This window comes from Salmo salar, chromosome ssa16, assembly GCF_905237065.1.
Source record: "Salmo salar chromosome ssa16, Ssal_v3.1, whole genome shotgun sequence".
NCBI classification, from domain to species: domain Eukaryota; kingdom Metazoa; phylum Chordata; class Actinopteri; order Salmoniformes; family Salmonidae; genus Salmo; species Salmo salar.
Genome location: NC_059457.1, coordinates 56103306 through 56121018, shown reverse-complemented (window position 1 = coordinate 56121018; position 17713 = coordinate 56103306). Strand labels below are relative to the sequence as shown.

General features: G+C 43.1%; 1 protein-coding gene across 1 annotated transcript in view; it reads right to left on the bottom strand.

Moving 5' to 3' along the window:
- Positions 1-17713, bottom strand: part of LOC123727857 (ras-related protein Rab-6B) — a 199321-nt gene that overhangs the window by 91630 nt on the left and 89978 nt on the right. The window contains exon 2 of the mRNA XM_045697479.1: positions 14221-14279. Within this exon, the coding sequence (XP_045553435.1) occupies positions 14221-14279 (59 nt within the window). The remainder of the gene's footprint in view (positions 1-14220; positions 14280-17713) is intronic.

The following is a 17713-nucleotide window of genomic DNA, read 5'->3' as shown; positions in this document are numbered from 1 at the left end:
TCTACAAAGCTAGAGCACCGATAATAACCCTGTCTACAAAGCGACATCTCCTATAATAACCCTGTCTACAAAGCTACATCACCTATAATAACCCTGTCTACAAAGCTACATCTCCTATAATAACCCTGTCTACAAAGCTACATCACCTATAATAACCCTGTCTACAAAGCTACAGCACCGATAATAACCCTGTCTACAAAGCTACATCTCCTATAATAACCCTGTCTACAAAGCTACATCACCTATAATAACCCTGTCTACAAAGCTACATCACCTATAATAACCCTGTCTACAAAGCTACATCACCTATAATAACCCTGTCTACAAAGCTACAGCACCCATAATAACCCTGTCTACAAAGCTACATCACCTATAATAACCCTGTCTACAAAGCTACAGCACGATAATAACCCTGTCTACAAAGCGACATCACCTATAATAACCCTGTCTACAAAGCTACATCACCTATAATAACCCTGTCTACAAAGCGCAGGCTACAGCACCGATAATAACCCTGTCTACAAAGCTACATCACCAATAATAACCCTGTCTACAAAGCTATACAGCACCGATAATAACCCTGTCTACAAAGCTACATCACCCATAATAACCCTGTCTACAAAGCTACATCACCTATAATAACCCTGTCTACAAAGCTACAGCACCTATAATAACCCTGTCTACAAAGCTACATCACCTATAATAACCCTGTCTACAAAGCTACATCTCCTATAATAACCCTGTCTACAAAGCTACATCACCTATAATAACCCTGTCTACAAAGCGCAGGCTACAGCACCAATAATAACCCTGTCTACAAAGCTACAGCACCAATAATAACCCTGTCTACAAAGCTACAGCACTAATAATAACCCTGTCTACAAAGCTACAGCACCAATAATAACCCTGTCTACAAAGCTACATCACCCATAATAACCCTGTCTACAAAGCTACATCACCCATAATAACCCTGTCTACAAAGCTACAGCACCGATAATAACCCTGTCTACAAAGCTACATCCCCTATAATAACCCTGTCTACAAAGCTACAGCACCGATAATAACCCTGTCTACAAAGCTACATCACCCATAATAACCCTGTCTACAAAGCTACATCACCTATAATAACCCTGTCTACAAAGCTACAGCACCGATAATAACCCTGTCTACAAAGCTACATCACCCATAATAACCCTGTCTACAAAGCTACATCACCTATAATAACCCTGTCTACAAAGCTACAGCACGGATAATAACCCTGTCTACAAAGCGACATCTCCTATAATAACCCTGTCTACAAAGCTACATCACCTATAATAACCCTGTCTACAAAGCGCAGGCTACAGCACCAATAATAACCCTGTCTACAAAGCTACAGCACCAATAATAACCCTGTCTACAAAGCTACAGCACCAATAATAACCCTGTCTACAAAGCTACATCACCCATAATAACCCTGTCTACAAAGCTACATCACCCATAATAACCCTGTCTACAAAGCTACAGCACCGATATAACCCTGTCTACAAAGCTACATCCCCTATAATAACCCTGTCTACAAAGCTACAGCACCAATAATAACCCTGTCTACAAAGCTACATCACCCATAATAACCCTGTCTACAAAGCTACATCACCTATAATAACCCTGTCTACAAAGCTACAGCACCAATAATAACCCTGTCTACAAAGCTACATCACCCATAATAACCCTGTCTACAAAGCTACAGCACCAATAATAACCCTGTCTACAAAGCTACATCACCTATAATAACCCTGTCTACAAAGCTACAGCACCAATAATAACCCTGTCTACAAAGCTACATCACCCATAATAACCCTGTCTACAAAGCTACATCACCCATAATAACCCTGTCTACAAAGCTACATCACCCATAATAACCCTGTCTACAAAGCTACAGCACCGATAATTACCCTGTCTACAGCACCTATATAACCCTGTCTACAAAGCTACATCACCAATAATAACCCTGTCTACAAAGCTACATCACCCATAATAACCCTGTCTACAAAGCTACAGCACCGATAATAACCCTGTCTACAGCACCTATAATAAACCTGTCTACAAAGCTACATCACCTATAATAACCCTGTCTACAAAGCTACAGCACCAATAATAACCCTGTCTACAAAGCTACAGCACCCATAATAACCCTGTCTACAAAGCTACATCACCTATAATAACCCTGTCTACAAAGCTACAGCACCAATAATAACCCTGTCTACAAAGCTACATCACCCATAATAACCCTGTCTACAAAGCTACATCACCGATAATAACCCTGTCTACAGCACCTATAATAAACCTGTCTACAAAGCTACAGCACCAATAATAACCCTGTCTACAAAGCTACAGCACCAATAATAACCCTGTCTACAAAGCTACAGCACCAATAATAAACCTGTCTACAAAGCTACATCACCTATAATAACCCTGTCTACAAAGCTACAGCACCAATAATAACCCTGTCTACAAAGCTACATCACCCATAATAACCCTGTCTACAAAGCTACATCACCCATAATAACCCTGTCTACAAAGCTACAGCACCGATAATAACCCTGTCTACAGCACCTATAATAAACCTGTCTACAAAGCTACATCACCTATAATAACCCTGTCTACAAAGCTACAGCACCAATAATAACCCTGTCTACAAAGCTACAGCACCAATAATAACCCTGTCTGCAAAGCTACATCACCTATAATAACCCTGTCTACAAAGCTACAGCACCAATAATAACCCTGTCTACAAAGCTACATCACCCATAATAACCCTGTCTACAAAGCTACATCACCGATAATAACCCTGTCTACAGCACCTATAATAAACCTGTCTACAAAGCTACAGCACCAATAATAACCCTGTCTACAAAGCTACAGCACCAATAATAACCCTGTCTACAAAGCTACAGCACCAATAATAACCCTGTCTACAAAGCTACATCACCTATAATAACCCTGTCTACAAAGCTACAGCACCAATAATAACCCTGTCTACAAAGCTACATCACCCATAATAACCCTGTCTACAAAGCTACATCACCCATAATAACCCTGTCTACAAAGCTACAGCACCGATAATAACCCTGTCTACAGCACCTATAATAAACCTGTCTACAAAGCTACATCACCTATAATAACCCTGTCTACAAAGCTACAGCACCAATAATAACCCTGTCTACAAAGCTACAGCACCAATAATAACCCTGTCTACAAAGCTACATCACCTATAACAACCCTGTCTACAAAGCTACAGCACCAATAATAACCCTGTCTACAAAGCTACATCACCCATAATAACCCTGTCTACAAAGCTACATCACCGATAATAACCCTGTCTACAGCACCTATAATAAACCTGTCTACAAAGCTACAGCACCAATAATAACCCTGTCTACAAAGCTACAGCACCAATAATAACCCTGTCTACAAAGCTACAGCACCAATAATAACCCTGTCTACAAAGCTACATCACCTATAATAACCCAGTCTACAAAGCTACAGCACCAATAATAACCCTGTCTACAAAGCTACATCACCCATAATAACCCTGTCTACAAAGCTACATCACCGATAATAACCCTGTCTACAAAGCTACAGCACCAATAATAACCCTGTCTACAAAGCTACAGCACCAATAATAACCCTGTCTACAAAGCTACATCACCAATAATAACCCTGTCTACAAAGCTACATCACCCATAATAACCCTGTCTACAAAGCTACATCACCGATAATAACCCTGTCTACAAAGCTACAGCACCAATAATAACCCTGTCTACAAAGCTACAGCACCAATAATAACCCTGTCTACAAAGCTACATCACCCATAATAACCCGGTCTATAAAGCTACATCACCCATAATAACCCTGTCTACAAAGCTACATCACCCATAATAACCCTGTCTACAAAGCTACATCACCGATAATAACCCTGTCTACAAAGCTACAGCACCAATAATAACCCTGTCTACAAAGCTACAGCACCAATAATAACCCTGTCTACAAAGCTACATCACCAATAATAACCCTGTCTACAAAGCTACATCACCCATAATAACCCTGTCTACAAAGCTACATCACCCATAATAACCCTGTCTACAAAGCTACATCACCCATAATAACCCTGTCACAAAGCACAGGCTACAGCACCAATAATAACCCTGTCTACAAAGCTACAGCACCAATAATAACCCTGTCTACAAAGCTACAGCACCAATAATAACCCTGTCTACAAAGCTACATCACCCATAATAACCCTGTCTACAGCACCTATAATAAACCTGTCTACAAAGCTACAGCACCAATAATAACCCTGTCTACAAAGCTACAGCACCAATAATAACCCTGTCTACAAAGCTACAGCACCAATAATAACCCTGTCTACAAAGCTACATCACCTATAATAACCCTGTCTACAAAGCTACAGCACCAATAATAACCCTGTCTACAAAGCTACATCACCCATAATAACCCTGTCTACAAAGCTACATCACCGATAATAACCCTGTCTACAAAGCTACAGCACCAATAATAACCCTGTCTACAAAGCTACAGCACCAATAATAACCCTGTCTACAAAGCTACATCACCAATAATAACCCTGTCTACAAAGCTACATCACCCATAATAACCCTGTCTACAAAGCTACATCAACGATAATAACCCTGTCTACAAAGCTACAGCACCAATAATAACCCTGTCTACAAAGCTACAGCACCAATAATAACCCTGTCTACAAAGCTACATCACCCATAATAACCCGGTCTACAAAGCTACATCACCCATAATAACCCTGTCTACAAAGCTACATCACCCATAATAACCCTGTCTACAAAGCTACATCACCGATAATAACCCTGTCTACAAAGCTACAGCACCAATAATAACCCTGTCTACAAAGCTACAGCACCAATAATAACCCTGTCTACAAAGCTACAGCACCAATAATAACCCTGTCTACAAAGCTACAGCACCAATAATAACCCTGTCTACAAAGCTACATCACCTATAATAACCCTGTCTACAAAGCTACAGCACCAATAATAACCCTGTCTACAAAGCTACATCACCCATAATAACCCTGTCTACAAAGCTTCATCACCCATAATAACCCTGTCTACAAAGCTACAGCACCGATAATAACCCTGTCTACAGCACCTATAATAAACCTGTCTACAAAGCTACATCACCTATAATAACCCTGTCTACAAAGCTACAGCACCAATAATAACCCTGTCTACAAAGCTACAGCACCAATATTAACCCTGTCTACAAAGCTACATCACCTATAACAACCCTGTCTACAAAGCTACAGCACCAATAATAACCCTGTCTACAAAGCTACATCACCCATAATAACCCTGTCTACAAAGCTACATCACCGATAATAACCCTGTCTACAGCACCTATAATAAACCTGTCTACAAAGCTACAGCACCAATAATAACCCTGTCTACAAAGCTACAGCACCAATAATAACCCTGTCTACAAAGCTACAGCACCAATAATAACCCTGTCTACAAAGCTACATCACCTATAATAACCCTGTCTACAAAGCTACAGCACCAATAATAACCCTGTCTACAAAGCTACAGCACCAATAATAACCCTGTCTACAAAGCTACATCACCAATAATAACCCTGTCTACAAAGCTACATCACCCATAATAACCCTGTCTACAAAGCTACATCACCGATAATAACCCTGTCTACAAAGCTACTGCACCAATAATAACCCTGTCTACAAAGCTACAGCACCAATAATAACCCTGTCTACAAAGCTACATCACCCATAATAACCCGGTCTACAAAGCTACATCACCCACAATAACCCTGTCTACAAAGCTACATCACCCATAATAACCCTGTCTACAAAGCTACATCACCGATAATAACCCTGTCTACAAAGCTACAGCACCAATAATAACCCTGTCTACAAAGCTACAGCACCAATAATAACCCTGTCTACAAAGCTACATCACCAATAATAACCCTGTCTACAAAGCTACATCACCCATAATAACCCTGTCTACAAAGCTACATCACCCATAATAACCCTGTCTACAAAGCTACATCACCCATAATAACCCTGTCACAAAGCACAGGCTACAGCACCAATAATAACCCTGTCTACAAAGCTACAGCACCAATAATAACCCTGTCTACAAAGCTACAGCACCAATAATAACCCTGTCTACAAAGCTACAGCACCCATAATAACCCTGTCTACAGCACCTATAATAAACCTGTCTACAAAGCTACAGCACCAATAATAACCCTGTCTACAAAGCTACAGCACCAATAATAACCCTGTCTACAAAGCTACAGCACCAATAATAACCCTGTCTACAAAGCTACATCACCTATAATAACCCTGTCTACAAAGCTACAGCACCAATAATAACCCTGTCTACAAAGCTACATCACCCATAATAACCCTGTCTACAAAGCTACATCACCGATAATAACCCTGTCTACAAAGCTACAGCACCAATAATAACCCTGTCTACAAATCTACAGCACCAATAATAACCCTGTCTACAAAGCTACAGCACCAATAATAACCCTGTCTACAAAGCTACAGCACCCATAATAACCCTGTCTACAGCACCTATAATAAACCTGTCTACAAAGCTACAGCACCAATAATAACCCTGTCTACAAAGCTACAGCACCAATAATAACCCTGTCTACAAAGCTACAGCACCAATAATAACCCTGTCTACAAAGCTACATCACCTATAATAACCCTGTCTACAAAGCTACAGCACCAATAATAACCCTGTCTACAAAGCTACATCACCCATAATAACCCTGTCTACAAAGCTACATCACCGATAATAACCCTGTCTACAAAGCTACAGCACCAATAATAACCCTGTCTACAAAGCTACAGCACCAATAATAACCCTGTCTACAAAGCTACATCACCAATAATAACCCTGTCTACAAAGCTACATCACCCATAATAACCCTGTCTACAAAGCTACATCACCGATAATAACCCTGTCTACAAAGCTACAGCACCAATAATAACCCTGTCTACAAAGCTACAGCACCAATAATAACCCTGTCTACAAAGCTACATCACCCATAATAACCCTGTCTACAAAGCTACATCACCCATAATAACCCTGTCTACAAAGCTACATCACCCATAATAACCCTGTCTACAAAGCTACATCACCGATAATAACCCTGTCTACAAAGCTACAGCACCAATAATAACCCTGTCTACAAAGCTACAGCACCAATAATAACCCTGTCTACAAAGCTACATCACCAATAATAACCCTGTCTACAAAGCTACATCACCCATAATAACCCTGTCTACAAAGCTACATCACCCATAATAACCCTGTCTACAAAGCTACATCACCCATAATAACCCTGTCACAAAGCACAGGCTACAGCACCAATAATAACCCTGTCTACAAAGCTACAGCACCAATAATAACCCTGTCTACAAAGCTACAGCACCAATAATAACCCTGTCTACAAAGCTACATCACCCATAATAACCCTGTCTACAAAGCTACATCACCCATAATAACCCTGTCACAAAGCACAGGCTACAGCATCTAAAATAACCCAGCCAGTAATCCACAATGTGAAGTGGAACAAAGCGCTGACTCTTGTTGTGAGGCTCTGAGGAGAGAAGATATACAAAGGCTGGGTGGACACACACACACACACACACACACACACACACACACACACACACACTCTCTCTCTCTCTCTCTCTCTCTCTCTCTCTCTCTCTCTCTCTCTCTCTCTCTCTCTCTCTCTCTGTCTTTGACTGATGTGATGCTGTGTCGAGGGAGGGAGGTTATGACAAAGCTCGCTGATTCCTGGACCCCAGGGTTAAGTGGGGAGAAACGAAGGGCTTTGTATCAAACAGAAATTAGCATCTCATTTTCATTTTCCTCACAGACAGGCTGTTATTAAAGAGCAGCAGGCAGTGGACAGATATTAGATGTCATAAAGCACGTGGAGACATTTACAAATACGCAGATGCCTGTCTGGCGGATAGGGATGCACATCCAGTGTGATGATGAAGAGGGGACTGATGATGAAGAGGGGACTGATGAGAGGAGAAGATGGTGGAGGAATTTTCTGTCTCTCTGTGTCTTTTATTCTCATTATTTTTTGCAAGAATTCAGAATTCAGTTGACTGTTAGGGTTCAGTGTAAAAAGCATTTGTGGCCATTTGATTAATTGTTCAGCAGTCTTATGGCTAGTGGGTAGAAGCTGTTAAGGAGCCTTTTGGACCTAAACTTGGCACTCTGGTTCCGCTTGACATGCAGAAGCAGAGAGAACAGTCTATAACTTGGGTGACTGGAGTCTTTGACAATTTTTGGGGCCTTCCTCTGACACTGCCTAGTATAGAGGTCCTGGATGTCAGGAAGCTTGGCCCCAGTGATGTACTGGGCCGTACGCACTACCCTCTGTAGTACCTTGCGGTCGGAGGCCGAGCAGTTTCCATACCAGGCAGTGATGCAACCGGTCAGGATGCTCTCGATGGTGCAGCTGTAGAACCTTTTGAGGATCTTGGGACCCATGCCAAATCTTTACAGTCTCCTGAGGGGGAAAAGGTGTTGTCGTGCCCTCTTCACGACTGTCTTGGTGTATTTGGATCATGATAGTTTGTTGGTGATGTGGACACCAAGGAACTTGAAACTCTCGACCGCCTCTACTACAGCCCAGTTGATGTTAATGGGGGCCTGTTCGGGCCGCCTTTTCCTGTAGTCCACGATCAGCTGCTTTGTCTTGCTCACGTTGAGGGAGAGGTTGTTGTCCTGTCGTCAGTGATCAGGCATACCATTGTTGTGTTGTCAGCAAACTTAATGATGGTGTTGGAGTCGTGCTTGGCCATGCAGTCGTGGGTGAACAGGGAGTACAGGAGGGGACTAAGCACGCACCCCTGAGGGGCCCCCATGTTGAGGATCAGTGTAGCAGATGTGTTGTTGCCTACCCTCACCACGTGCGGGCGGCCCGTCAGGAAGTCCAGGATCCAGTTTCAGAGGGAGGTGTTTAGTACCAGGGTCCTTAGCTTAGTGATGAGCTTTGAGGACACTATGGTGTTGAACGCTGAGCTGTAGTAAATTAATAGCATTCTCACATAGGTGTTCCTTTTTTCCGGGTAGGAAAGGGCAGTGTGGAGTGTAATTGAGATTGCGTCATCTGTTGATCTGTTGAGGCGGTATGTGAAATGGTAGTGGGTCTAGGGTTTCTGCGATAATGGTGTTGATGTCAGCCATGACCAGCCTTTCAAAGCACTTCATGGCTACCGACGTGAGTGCTATGAGGCGGTAGTCAGTTAGGCAGGTCCGCACATGCTCTGAGTACACGTCCTGGTAATACGTCTGGCCCCGCGGCCTTGTGAATGTTGACCTGTTTAAAGGTCTTGCTCACATTGGCTACGGAGAGCGTGATCACACAGTCGTGCGGCACAGCTGGTGCTCTCATGCATGCTTCAGTCTTGATTGCCTCGAAGCAAGCATAAAAGGCATTCAGCTCATCTGGTACGCTCGCGTCACTGGGCAGCTCGCGGCTGGGTTTCCCTTTGTAGTCCGTAATAGTTTGCAAGCTCTGCCACATCTGACGAGCGTCAGAGCCGGTGCAGTAGGATTCAATCTTAGTCCTTTATTGAAGCTTTGCCTGTTTGATGGTTCGGCTGAGGGCATAGTGGGATTTATTATATGCAACAGGATTAGTGTCCCGCTCCTTGAAAGCGGCAGCTCTAGCCTTTAGCTCGATGCGAATGTTGCCTGTAATTCATGGCTTCTGATTGGAATATGTACGTACGGTCACGGCGGGGATGGCGTCATCGATGCACTTATTGATGAAGCCGGTGTCTGAGGATGTATACTTCTCAATGCCATTGGATGAATATTCCAGTCTGTGCTAGAAAAACAGTCCTGTAGTGTAACATCCGTGTCATTTGACCACTACCGTATTGAGCGAGTCAAAGGTACTTCCTGGTTTTGTTTTTGCTTGTAAGCGGGAATCAGAAGGATAGAAGTATTGTCAGATTTGCCAAATGGAGGGTGAGCTTTTAATGCGTCTCTGTGTGTGGAGTAAAGGTGGTCTAGAGTTGTTTTTCCTCTGGTTGCACATGTGACATGCTGGTAGAAATGAGGTAAAACGGATTTAAGTTTCCCTGCATTAAAGTCCCCGGCCACTAGGAGCACCGCTTCTGGATGAGCATTTTCTTGTTTGCTTATGGTCTTAAACAGCGAATGCGGTCTTAGTGCCAGCATCAGTTTGTGGTGATAAATAGATGGCTACAAATAATACAGATGAGAACTCTCTTGGTAGATAGTGTGGTCTACAGCTTATCATAAGGTACTCTACCTCAGGCGAGCAATACCTCGAGACTTCTTTAATATTAGACATCGCTCACCAGCTTTAATTGACAAAAAGACACACACCCCCACCCCTCGTCTTACCAGATGTAGCTGTTCTGTCCTGCCGATGCATGGAAAACCTGGCCAGCTGTACAGTTGAAGTCATAAGTTTACATACATCTTAGCCAAATACATTTAAACTCAGTTTTTCACAATTCTTGACATTTAATCCTAGTAAAAGTTCCCTGTCTTAGGTCAGTTAGGATCACCACTTTATTTTAAGAATGTGAAATGTCAGAATAATAGTAGAGAGAATTATTTATTTCAGCTTTTATTTCTTTCATCACATTCCCCGTGGGTCAGAAGTTTACGTACACTCAATTAGTATTTGGTAGCATTGCCTTTAAATTGTTTAACTTGGGTCAACATTTCGGGTAGCCTTCCACAAGCTTCCCACAATAAGTTGGGTGAATTTTGGCCCATTCCTCCTGACAGAGCTGGTGTAACTGAGTCAGGTTTGTAGGCCTCCTTGCTCACACGTGCTTTTTCAGTTCTGACCACAAATTTTCTATAGGATTGAGGTCAGGGCTTTGTGATAGCCACTCCAATACCTTGACTTTGTTGTCCTTAAGCGAGTTTGCCACAACTTTCGAAGTATGCTTGGGGTCATTGTCCATTTGGAAGACCCATTTGCGACCAAGCTTTAACTTCCTAACTGATGTCTTGAGATGTTGCTTCAATATATCCACATCATTTTCTTTCGTCATGATGCCATCTATTTTGTGAAGTGCACCAGTCCCTCCTGCAGCAAAGCACCCCCACAACATGATGCTGCCACCCCCGTGCTTCATGGTTGGGATGGTGTTCTTCAACTTACAAGCCTCCCCCTTTTTCCTCCAAACATAACAATGGTCATTATGGTCAAACAGTTCAACTTTTGGTTCGTCAGACCAGAGGACATTTCTCCAAAAAGTACGATCTTTGTCCCCATGTGCAGTTGCAAACCGTAGTCTGGCTTTTTTTTATGGCAGTTTTGGAGTAGTGGCTTCTTCCTTGCTGACCGGCCTTTCAGGTTATGTCGATATAGGACTCGTTTTACTGTGGATATAGATACTTTTGTACCTGTTTCCTCCAGCATCTTCACAAGGTCCTTTGCTGTTGTTCTGGGATTAATTTGCACTTTTCGCACCAAAGTACGTTAATCTCCACGAGACAGAATGCGTCTCCTTCCTGAGCGGTAAGACAGCTGCGTGGTCCCATGGTGTTTATACTTGCGTACTATTGTTGGTGCAGATGAACGTGGTACCTTCAAGCGTTTGGAAATTGCTCCCAAGGATGATCCAGACTTGTGGAGGTCTACAATTTATTTTCTGAGGTCTTGGCTGATTTCTTTTGATTTTCCCATGATGTCAAGCAAAGAGGCACTGAGTTTGAAGGTAGGCCTTGAAATACATCCACAGGTACACCTCCAACTGACGAAAATTATGTCAATTAGCCTATCAAAAGCTTCTAAAGCCATGACATCATTTTCTGGAATTTTCCAAGCTGTATAAAGGCACAGTCAACTTAGTGTATGTAAACTTCTGACCCACTGGAATTGTGATACAGTGAATTATAAGTGAAATAATCTGTCTGTAAACAATTGTTGGGAAAATTACTTGTGTCATGCACACAGTAGATGTCCTAATCAACTTGCCAAAACTATAGTATGTTAACTAGAAATTTGTGGAGTGGTTGAAAAACGAGTTTTAATGACTCCAACCTAAGTGTATGTAAACTTTCCACTTCAACTGTATATTATCTGTGACGTTGTTCAGCCACGACTTGGTGAAACATAAGACATTACAGTTTTTATTGTCCCGTTGGTAGGATAGTCTTGATCGGATCTCATCCAGTTTATTATCCAGTGATTGCACGTTGGCCAATAGAACGGATGGTAGAGGCTGGTTACCCACTCAGCGACGAATTCTCACAAGGCACCCCGATCTCCGTACACCCTGTATTTCTTTCATTTCTTCACGCGAATGACAGGGATTTGGGCCTGGTCTCGGAGAAGCAGTATATCCTTCGCGTCGGACTCATTAAAGAAACAATCTTCGTTCAGTTCGAGGTGAGTAATCACTGTTCTGATATCCAGAAGCTCTTTTCGGTCATAAGAGACGGTAGCAGAAACATTATGTACAAAACAAGTTACAAACAATGCGAAAAAATAAACAAAATAGCACGGTTTGTTAGGAGCCTGTAAAACGGCAGCCATCCCCCTCTGGCGCCATTGAATCCAGGGATAGAAGGGGATACAGTGTCCATTGTGAGAGCTACCACAAAGCATGTACTCATAATACACCATCCAAATCTAATTAGAGCGTTAGCACTGTAGTTATACTGAACATCTAGAAATGGAGACGGGCTGGTTGATTTTAAGATCTCTTTAAATTTGACTTTTTTTTTTTTTTTTTACTTTTAAGCAAACACTCTTATCCAGAGTGACTTACAGGAGCAATTAGAGTTAAGTCCTTTACTCAAGGGAACATTGACAGATGTTTCACCCTATTCGACTCAGGGATTTGAACCAGCGAACTTTCAGTTACCTTTCAGCCCAAAGCTGTTAACCTCTAAGGCTACCTGCCGCCCTCCTTCAGGAGATGTGGTAATGAGGGAAAGAGTGTGAATCTTCTGAGGTCTGTCAATGTTGATGTTTCAGAGCTGTCTCTTTGAACACCATGTCATTAAAGCCCTCAGTGGCTGGGCCAGCCCACACAGAGGCTCTCATACTGCTCAGCTACACACACACACACACACACACACACACACACACACACACACACACACACACACACACACACACACACACACACACACACACACACACACACACACACACACACACACACACACACACACACACACACTCAATTCATATCAGTCATATTGCTGCAGTATAAATGCAGTAGCATTAACACACTTTCCCCTCCCCCCATGGTCAAATTAAAATGCTGAGTGGGTCATGTATACAGTAAAAACCTATCTCTACTATGCACACAGTAGGGACAAACACTAACATCTACCTCATCCAATATACTACCTCACAGTATATTACCTCACAATATACTACCTCACAGTATACTACCTCACAGTACACTACCTCACAATCCACTACCTCACAATCTACTACCTCACAATCTACTACCTCACAATCTACTACCTCACAATATACTACCTCACAATATACTACCTCACAGTATACTACCTCACAATCCACTACCTCACAATCCACTACCTCACAATCTACTACCTCCCATCTACTACCTCACAATCTACTACCTCACAATATACTACCTCACAGTATATTACCTCACAATCTACTACCTCACAATATACTACCTCACAATATACTACCTCATAGTATACTACCTCACAATCCACTACCTCACAATATATTACCTCACAATATACTACCTCACAGTATATTACCTCACAATCTACTACCTCACAATATACTACCTCACAATATACTACCTCACAATATACTACCTCACAATATACTACCTCACAATATACTACCTCACAATATACTACCTCATGTTGTTTACCTCTGATAACCTAGAAGCTTGACACCCTTGACACCAAACAGAAAACATTCAGCTCATTCTTGCAGCGCAACCATAGAATCAGCCGCTTAGTGGATCAATGTAAGGCACAGCTGTGTTTGAATCTGTGGGTGTGGTAGCGGGGGATGGGTCAATTCTGTCTATTCACTGCTGTGATTGATGGAGTGAGTGACCGATACAAAAATGTAGCGTGTCAGTGGCATGCCTGACGGCAGTGTGGTGCCTCCGATACCTACCTGATATGTGTTGTCAAAGCTGTCATACATGAACCTCGTGATCAGAGACGTCTTCCCAACTACAAGAAAAAACAAAGAGAGAGAGAGGAAGAGAGAGAGAGAGAGAGGGGAAGAGGGAGAGGGAGAGGAAGAGAAATAGAGAGAGAGGAAGAGAGAGGAAGAGAGAGAGGACGAGAGAGAGAGAGAGAGAGAGAGGAAGAGGGAGAGGAGAGAGGAAGAGAGAGAGGAAGAGAGAGAGGAAGAGAGAGAGAGAGGGGAAGAGGGAGAGAGAGAGAGAGAGAGAGAGAGAGAGAGAGAGAGAGAGAGAGAGATGGTGTTAGATGTGTTTTGGAACAGAGAGAGTGACATTCCAGCAGTTTGTGCTAAAACAGTAAATAAATAATGACTACACTTTAGTTGAGGTGCACTGTCTCACAGAAGAAACTATACGAATAGCAAACACACAGATGAAGGCTCGTTAGCCTGAGGACTTATTCATTACATACAACAACAACCAAAAAATTCTTAGCATTTATCCACAATAAAGCTTTTTCATGTGTTGGCAATATAGGATGATGTCTGTAATATTTCCTTTAGATGTTCTTTTCACAGGTCAGATACGTGATGAAAAAGGTTATCAGGCCCAGTGCAGCGCTAGAAAGTGCCTCTGAAATGGTGCAATTTTTGCAACCAAAGTCTAACTCGTTCTCTTCTCAGGCTTTTCATGTTACATTTGAGTAATTTGGCAGACACTCTTATCCAGAGCAACTTATAGGAGCAATTAGGTCAAGGGCACATCGACAGATTTGAAAGGATTCGAACACTCTTACTCGTTAGGCTACTCGCTAGGCTACTCGCTAGGCTACCCGCTAGGCCATCCGCTAGGCTACTCGCTAGGCCACCGGCTAGGCCACCGGCTAGGCCATCCGCTAGGCCACCCGCTAGGCCACCCGCTAGGCCACCCGCTAGGCCACCGGCTAGGCCACCCGCTAGGCCATCCGCTAGGCCACCCGCTAGGCCACCGGCTAGGCCACCCGCTAGGCTACCCGCTAGGCCACCGGCTAGGCCATCTGCTAGGCCATCCGCTAGGCTACCCGCTAGGCTACCTCCCACTGGGCACAGATATCAATAGTTTCGTTGAAATTACATGGAAACAACGTTGATTCAACCAACGTGTTCCCAGTAGGCTGCCTCGCTATCTAAATTCCCAATTCAGTACTCCAGTACCCACCCAACACGTTACCCGAAGGTCAGCTATGGTCCACGGTCGTTGAAAGTACTTGAGGAAATTACACATCCTCAAAAGTGCGCTGCATGTGCAAACACACACAGACACATACACAGGTAAACCACCTGCTGGTTAACACACAGTCTGGGGCTTTGGAGGTGGCTCATACGTAATCAGAGAGGGAAAAGCCTGGTTCTGCTCTAGTTGACGAGGCTGGCATGACAAGGAAAGCTCTCGTCCACACGTCATTTAAATGCTAATTTCCCCAAAGACATAAGACTGTCTGATTTTACAGCGAAATGGATTTTAATGAATAGGGCTCATAGGGCCTGGTAGAAACGTAGCAAAGCACAATTTTGGTTCCTTGGAAGTTGTAGAAGTTTGATTTCACATTGATTGTGGGAACGGAGCTATACATTTCCTGATCGGTAAAACTGAAGAAAAAAAAATGTAAAAGTTCTAAAAACAGAAGTGAAAGTTTTGCCTGTTCTGGGAAGCTTTTATTTTTAGGTTGCTGGGAGGTTCTGAGAACGTTTTAATCTGGTTCCAGGGAGGTTCTGAGAACGTTTTAATCTGGTTCCAGGGAGGTTCTGAGAACGTTTTAATCTGGTTCCAGGGAGGTTCTGAGGATGTTTTACTCTGGTTCCAGGGAGGTTCTGAGGATGTTTTAATCTGGTTCCAGGGAGGTTCTGAGAACGTTTTAATCTGGTTCCAGGGAGGTTCTGAGAACGTTTTAATCTGGTTCCAGGGAGGTTCTGAGGATGTTTTACTCCGGTTCCAGGGAGGTTCTGAGGATGTTTTACTCCGGTTCCTGGAAAGTTTTCCTGGGGAGGTTTTATTATTTTTGGTGTAGAGCCCAGTGGTGCCTCTACTGTCTCTCTGTGGTGTAGAGCCCAGTGGTGCTCCTACTGTCTCTCTGTGGTGCTCCTACTGTCTCTCTGTGGTGTAGAGCCCAGTGGTGCTCCTACTGTCTCTCTGTGGTGTAGAGCCCAGTGGTGCTCCTACTGTCTCTCTGTGGTGTAGAGCCCAGTGGTGCTCCTACTGTCTCTCTGTGGTGTAGAGCCCAGTGGTGCCCCTACTGTCTCTCTGTGGTGTAGAGCCCAGTGGTGCTCCTACTGTCTCTCTGTGGTGTAGAGCCCAGTGGTGCTCCTACTGTCTCTCTGTGGTGTAGAGCCCAGTGGTGCTCCTACTGTCTCTCTGTGGTGCTCCTACTGTCTCTCTGTGGTGTAGAGCCCAGTGGTGCTCCTACTGTCTCTCTGTGGTGTAGAGCCCAGTGGTGCTCCTGCATGGTGCCTTAACCATAAGGGATATCTCTTAATGCTTTTTGGGCCAGTATAATTAGAACCTGTCCCCTCTTCACAAGGCACTCATGTAGATTAAACAACTTGGCAGATGTCAGCAATAGGGAGAATACACTTTGAAGTCAATTTAAACTCTGTAAAACTATTTGATTGAACATAGTGATTCAGGAATATCATTAAAACAGGTTAACATCCCCCCCCCCACCAATATTAGAAAACTATACAGAAAGAGCTCTAACATTTCTGAAAGAAGTAAATCAAATGAAGGATGAGAATAGTTAGATGAACTGACAGCTGACACAGACATGGAGGAGTTAGAGGGGAGATCCGTGAACCAACAGGTTGTGAGTTCAAATCCCAGGTGAGGAAACGTTGAATAATAATTACTGTATAAATGAACATGAACAATGTCATCATGTACATTAGTTAAATGTGTACGTTGAAAACAGGGTGAGTATCCCTTGACATCAGACGAAGACCTATGAATGGATCAGTGGTTCACCCATCAGGGCCTCGATTGGCTCGGCAACAGTAACAAGACGTGATGTGTAATTAAACGTTTCTTTGGGACCATAAGCCAATGTCCTAAAAACTGATACACAGAAATGTTCCCACAACATTCCCATGAAACATTATATTGAATATATTCAGAGGTCTGATGGAATATTTTCCTAACCCACAGAAAACTGGACACTTGAATGTCCTTGCAACGTTCCCATTTAACGTGTCTAGAACATTCATATCTTTAATACTGAGAACATGGTAACCATTTTCTGGGTACGTTCTATTAGACATTAATAAGGGAATGGTCTATTGGAAACATTCATTGCACATCATGGGAACATTCCTATGAAAACATTAGTTCATTACCAAAACGAGACTCTTAAGGGGAACGTTCTCTAAAGTTGTGGGAACGTTTGTTGTTAGCTGGGGAGGAGCATACCATATCTATCTCAGCCTGGGAGGATCCACAGCTCCTCGGGGC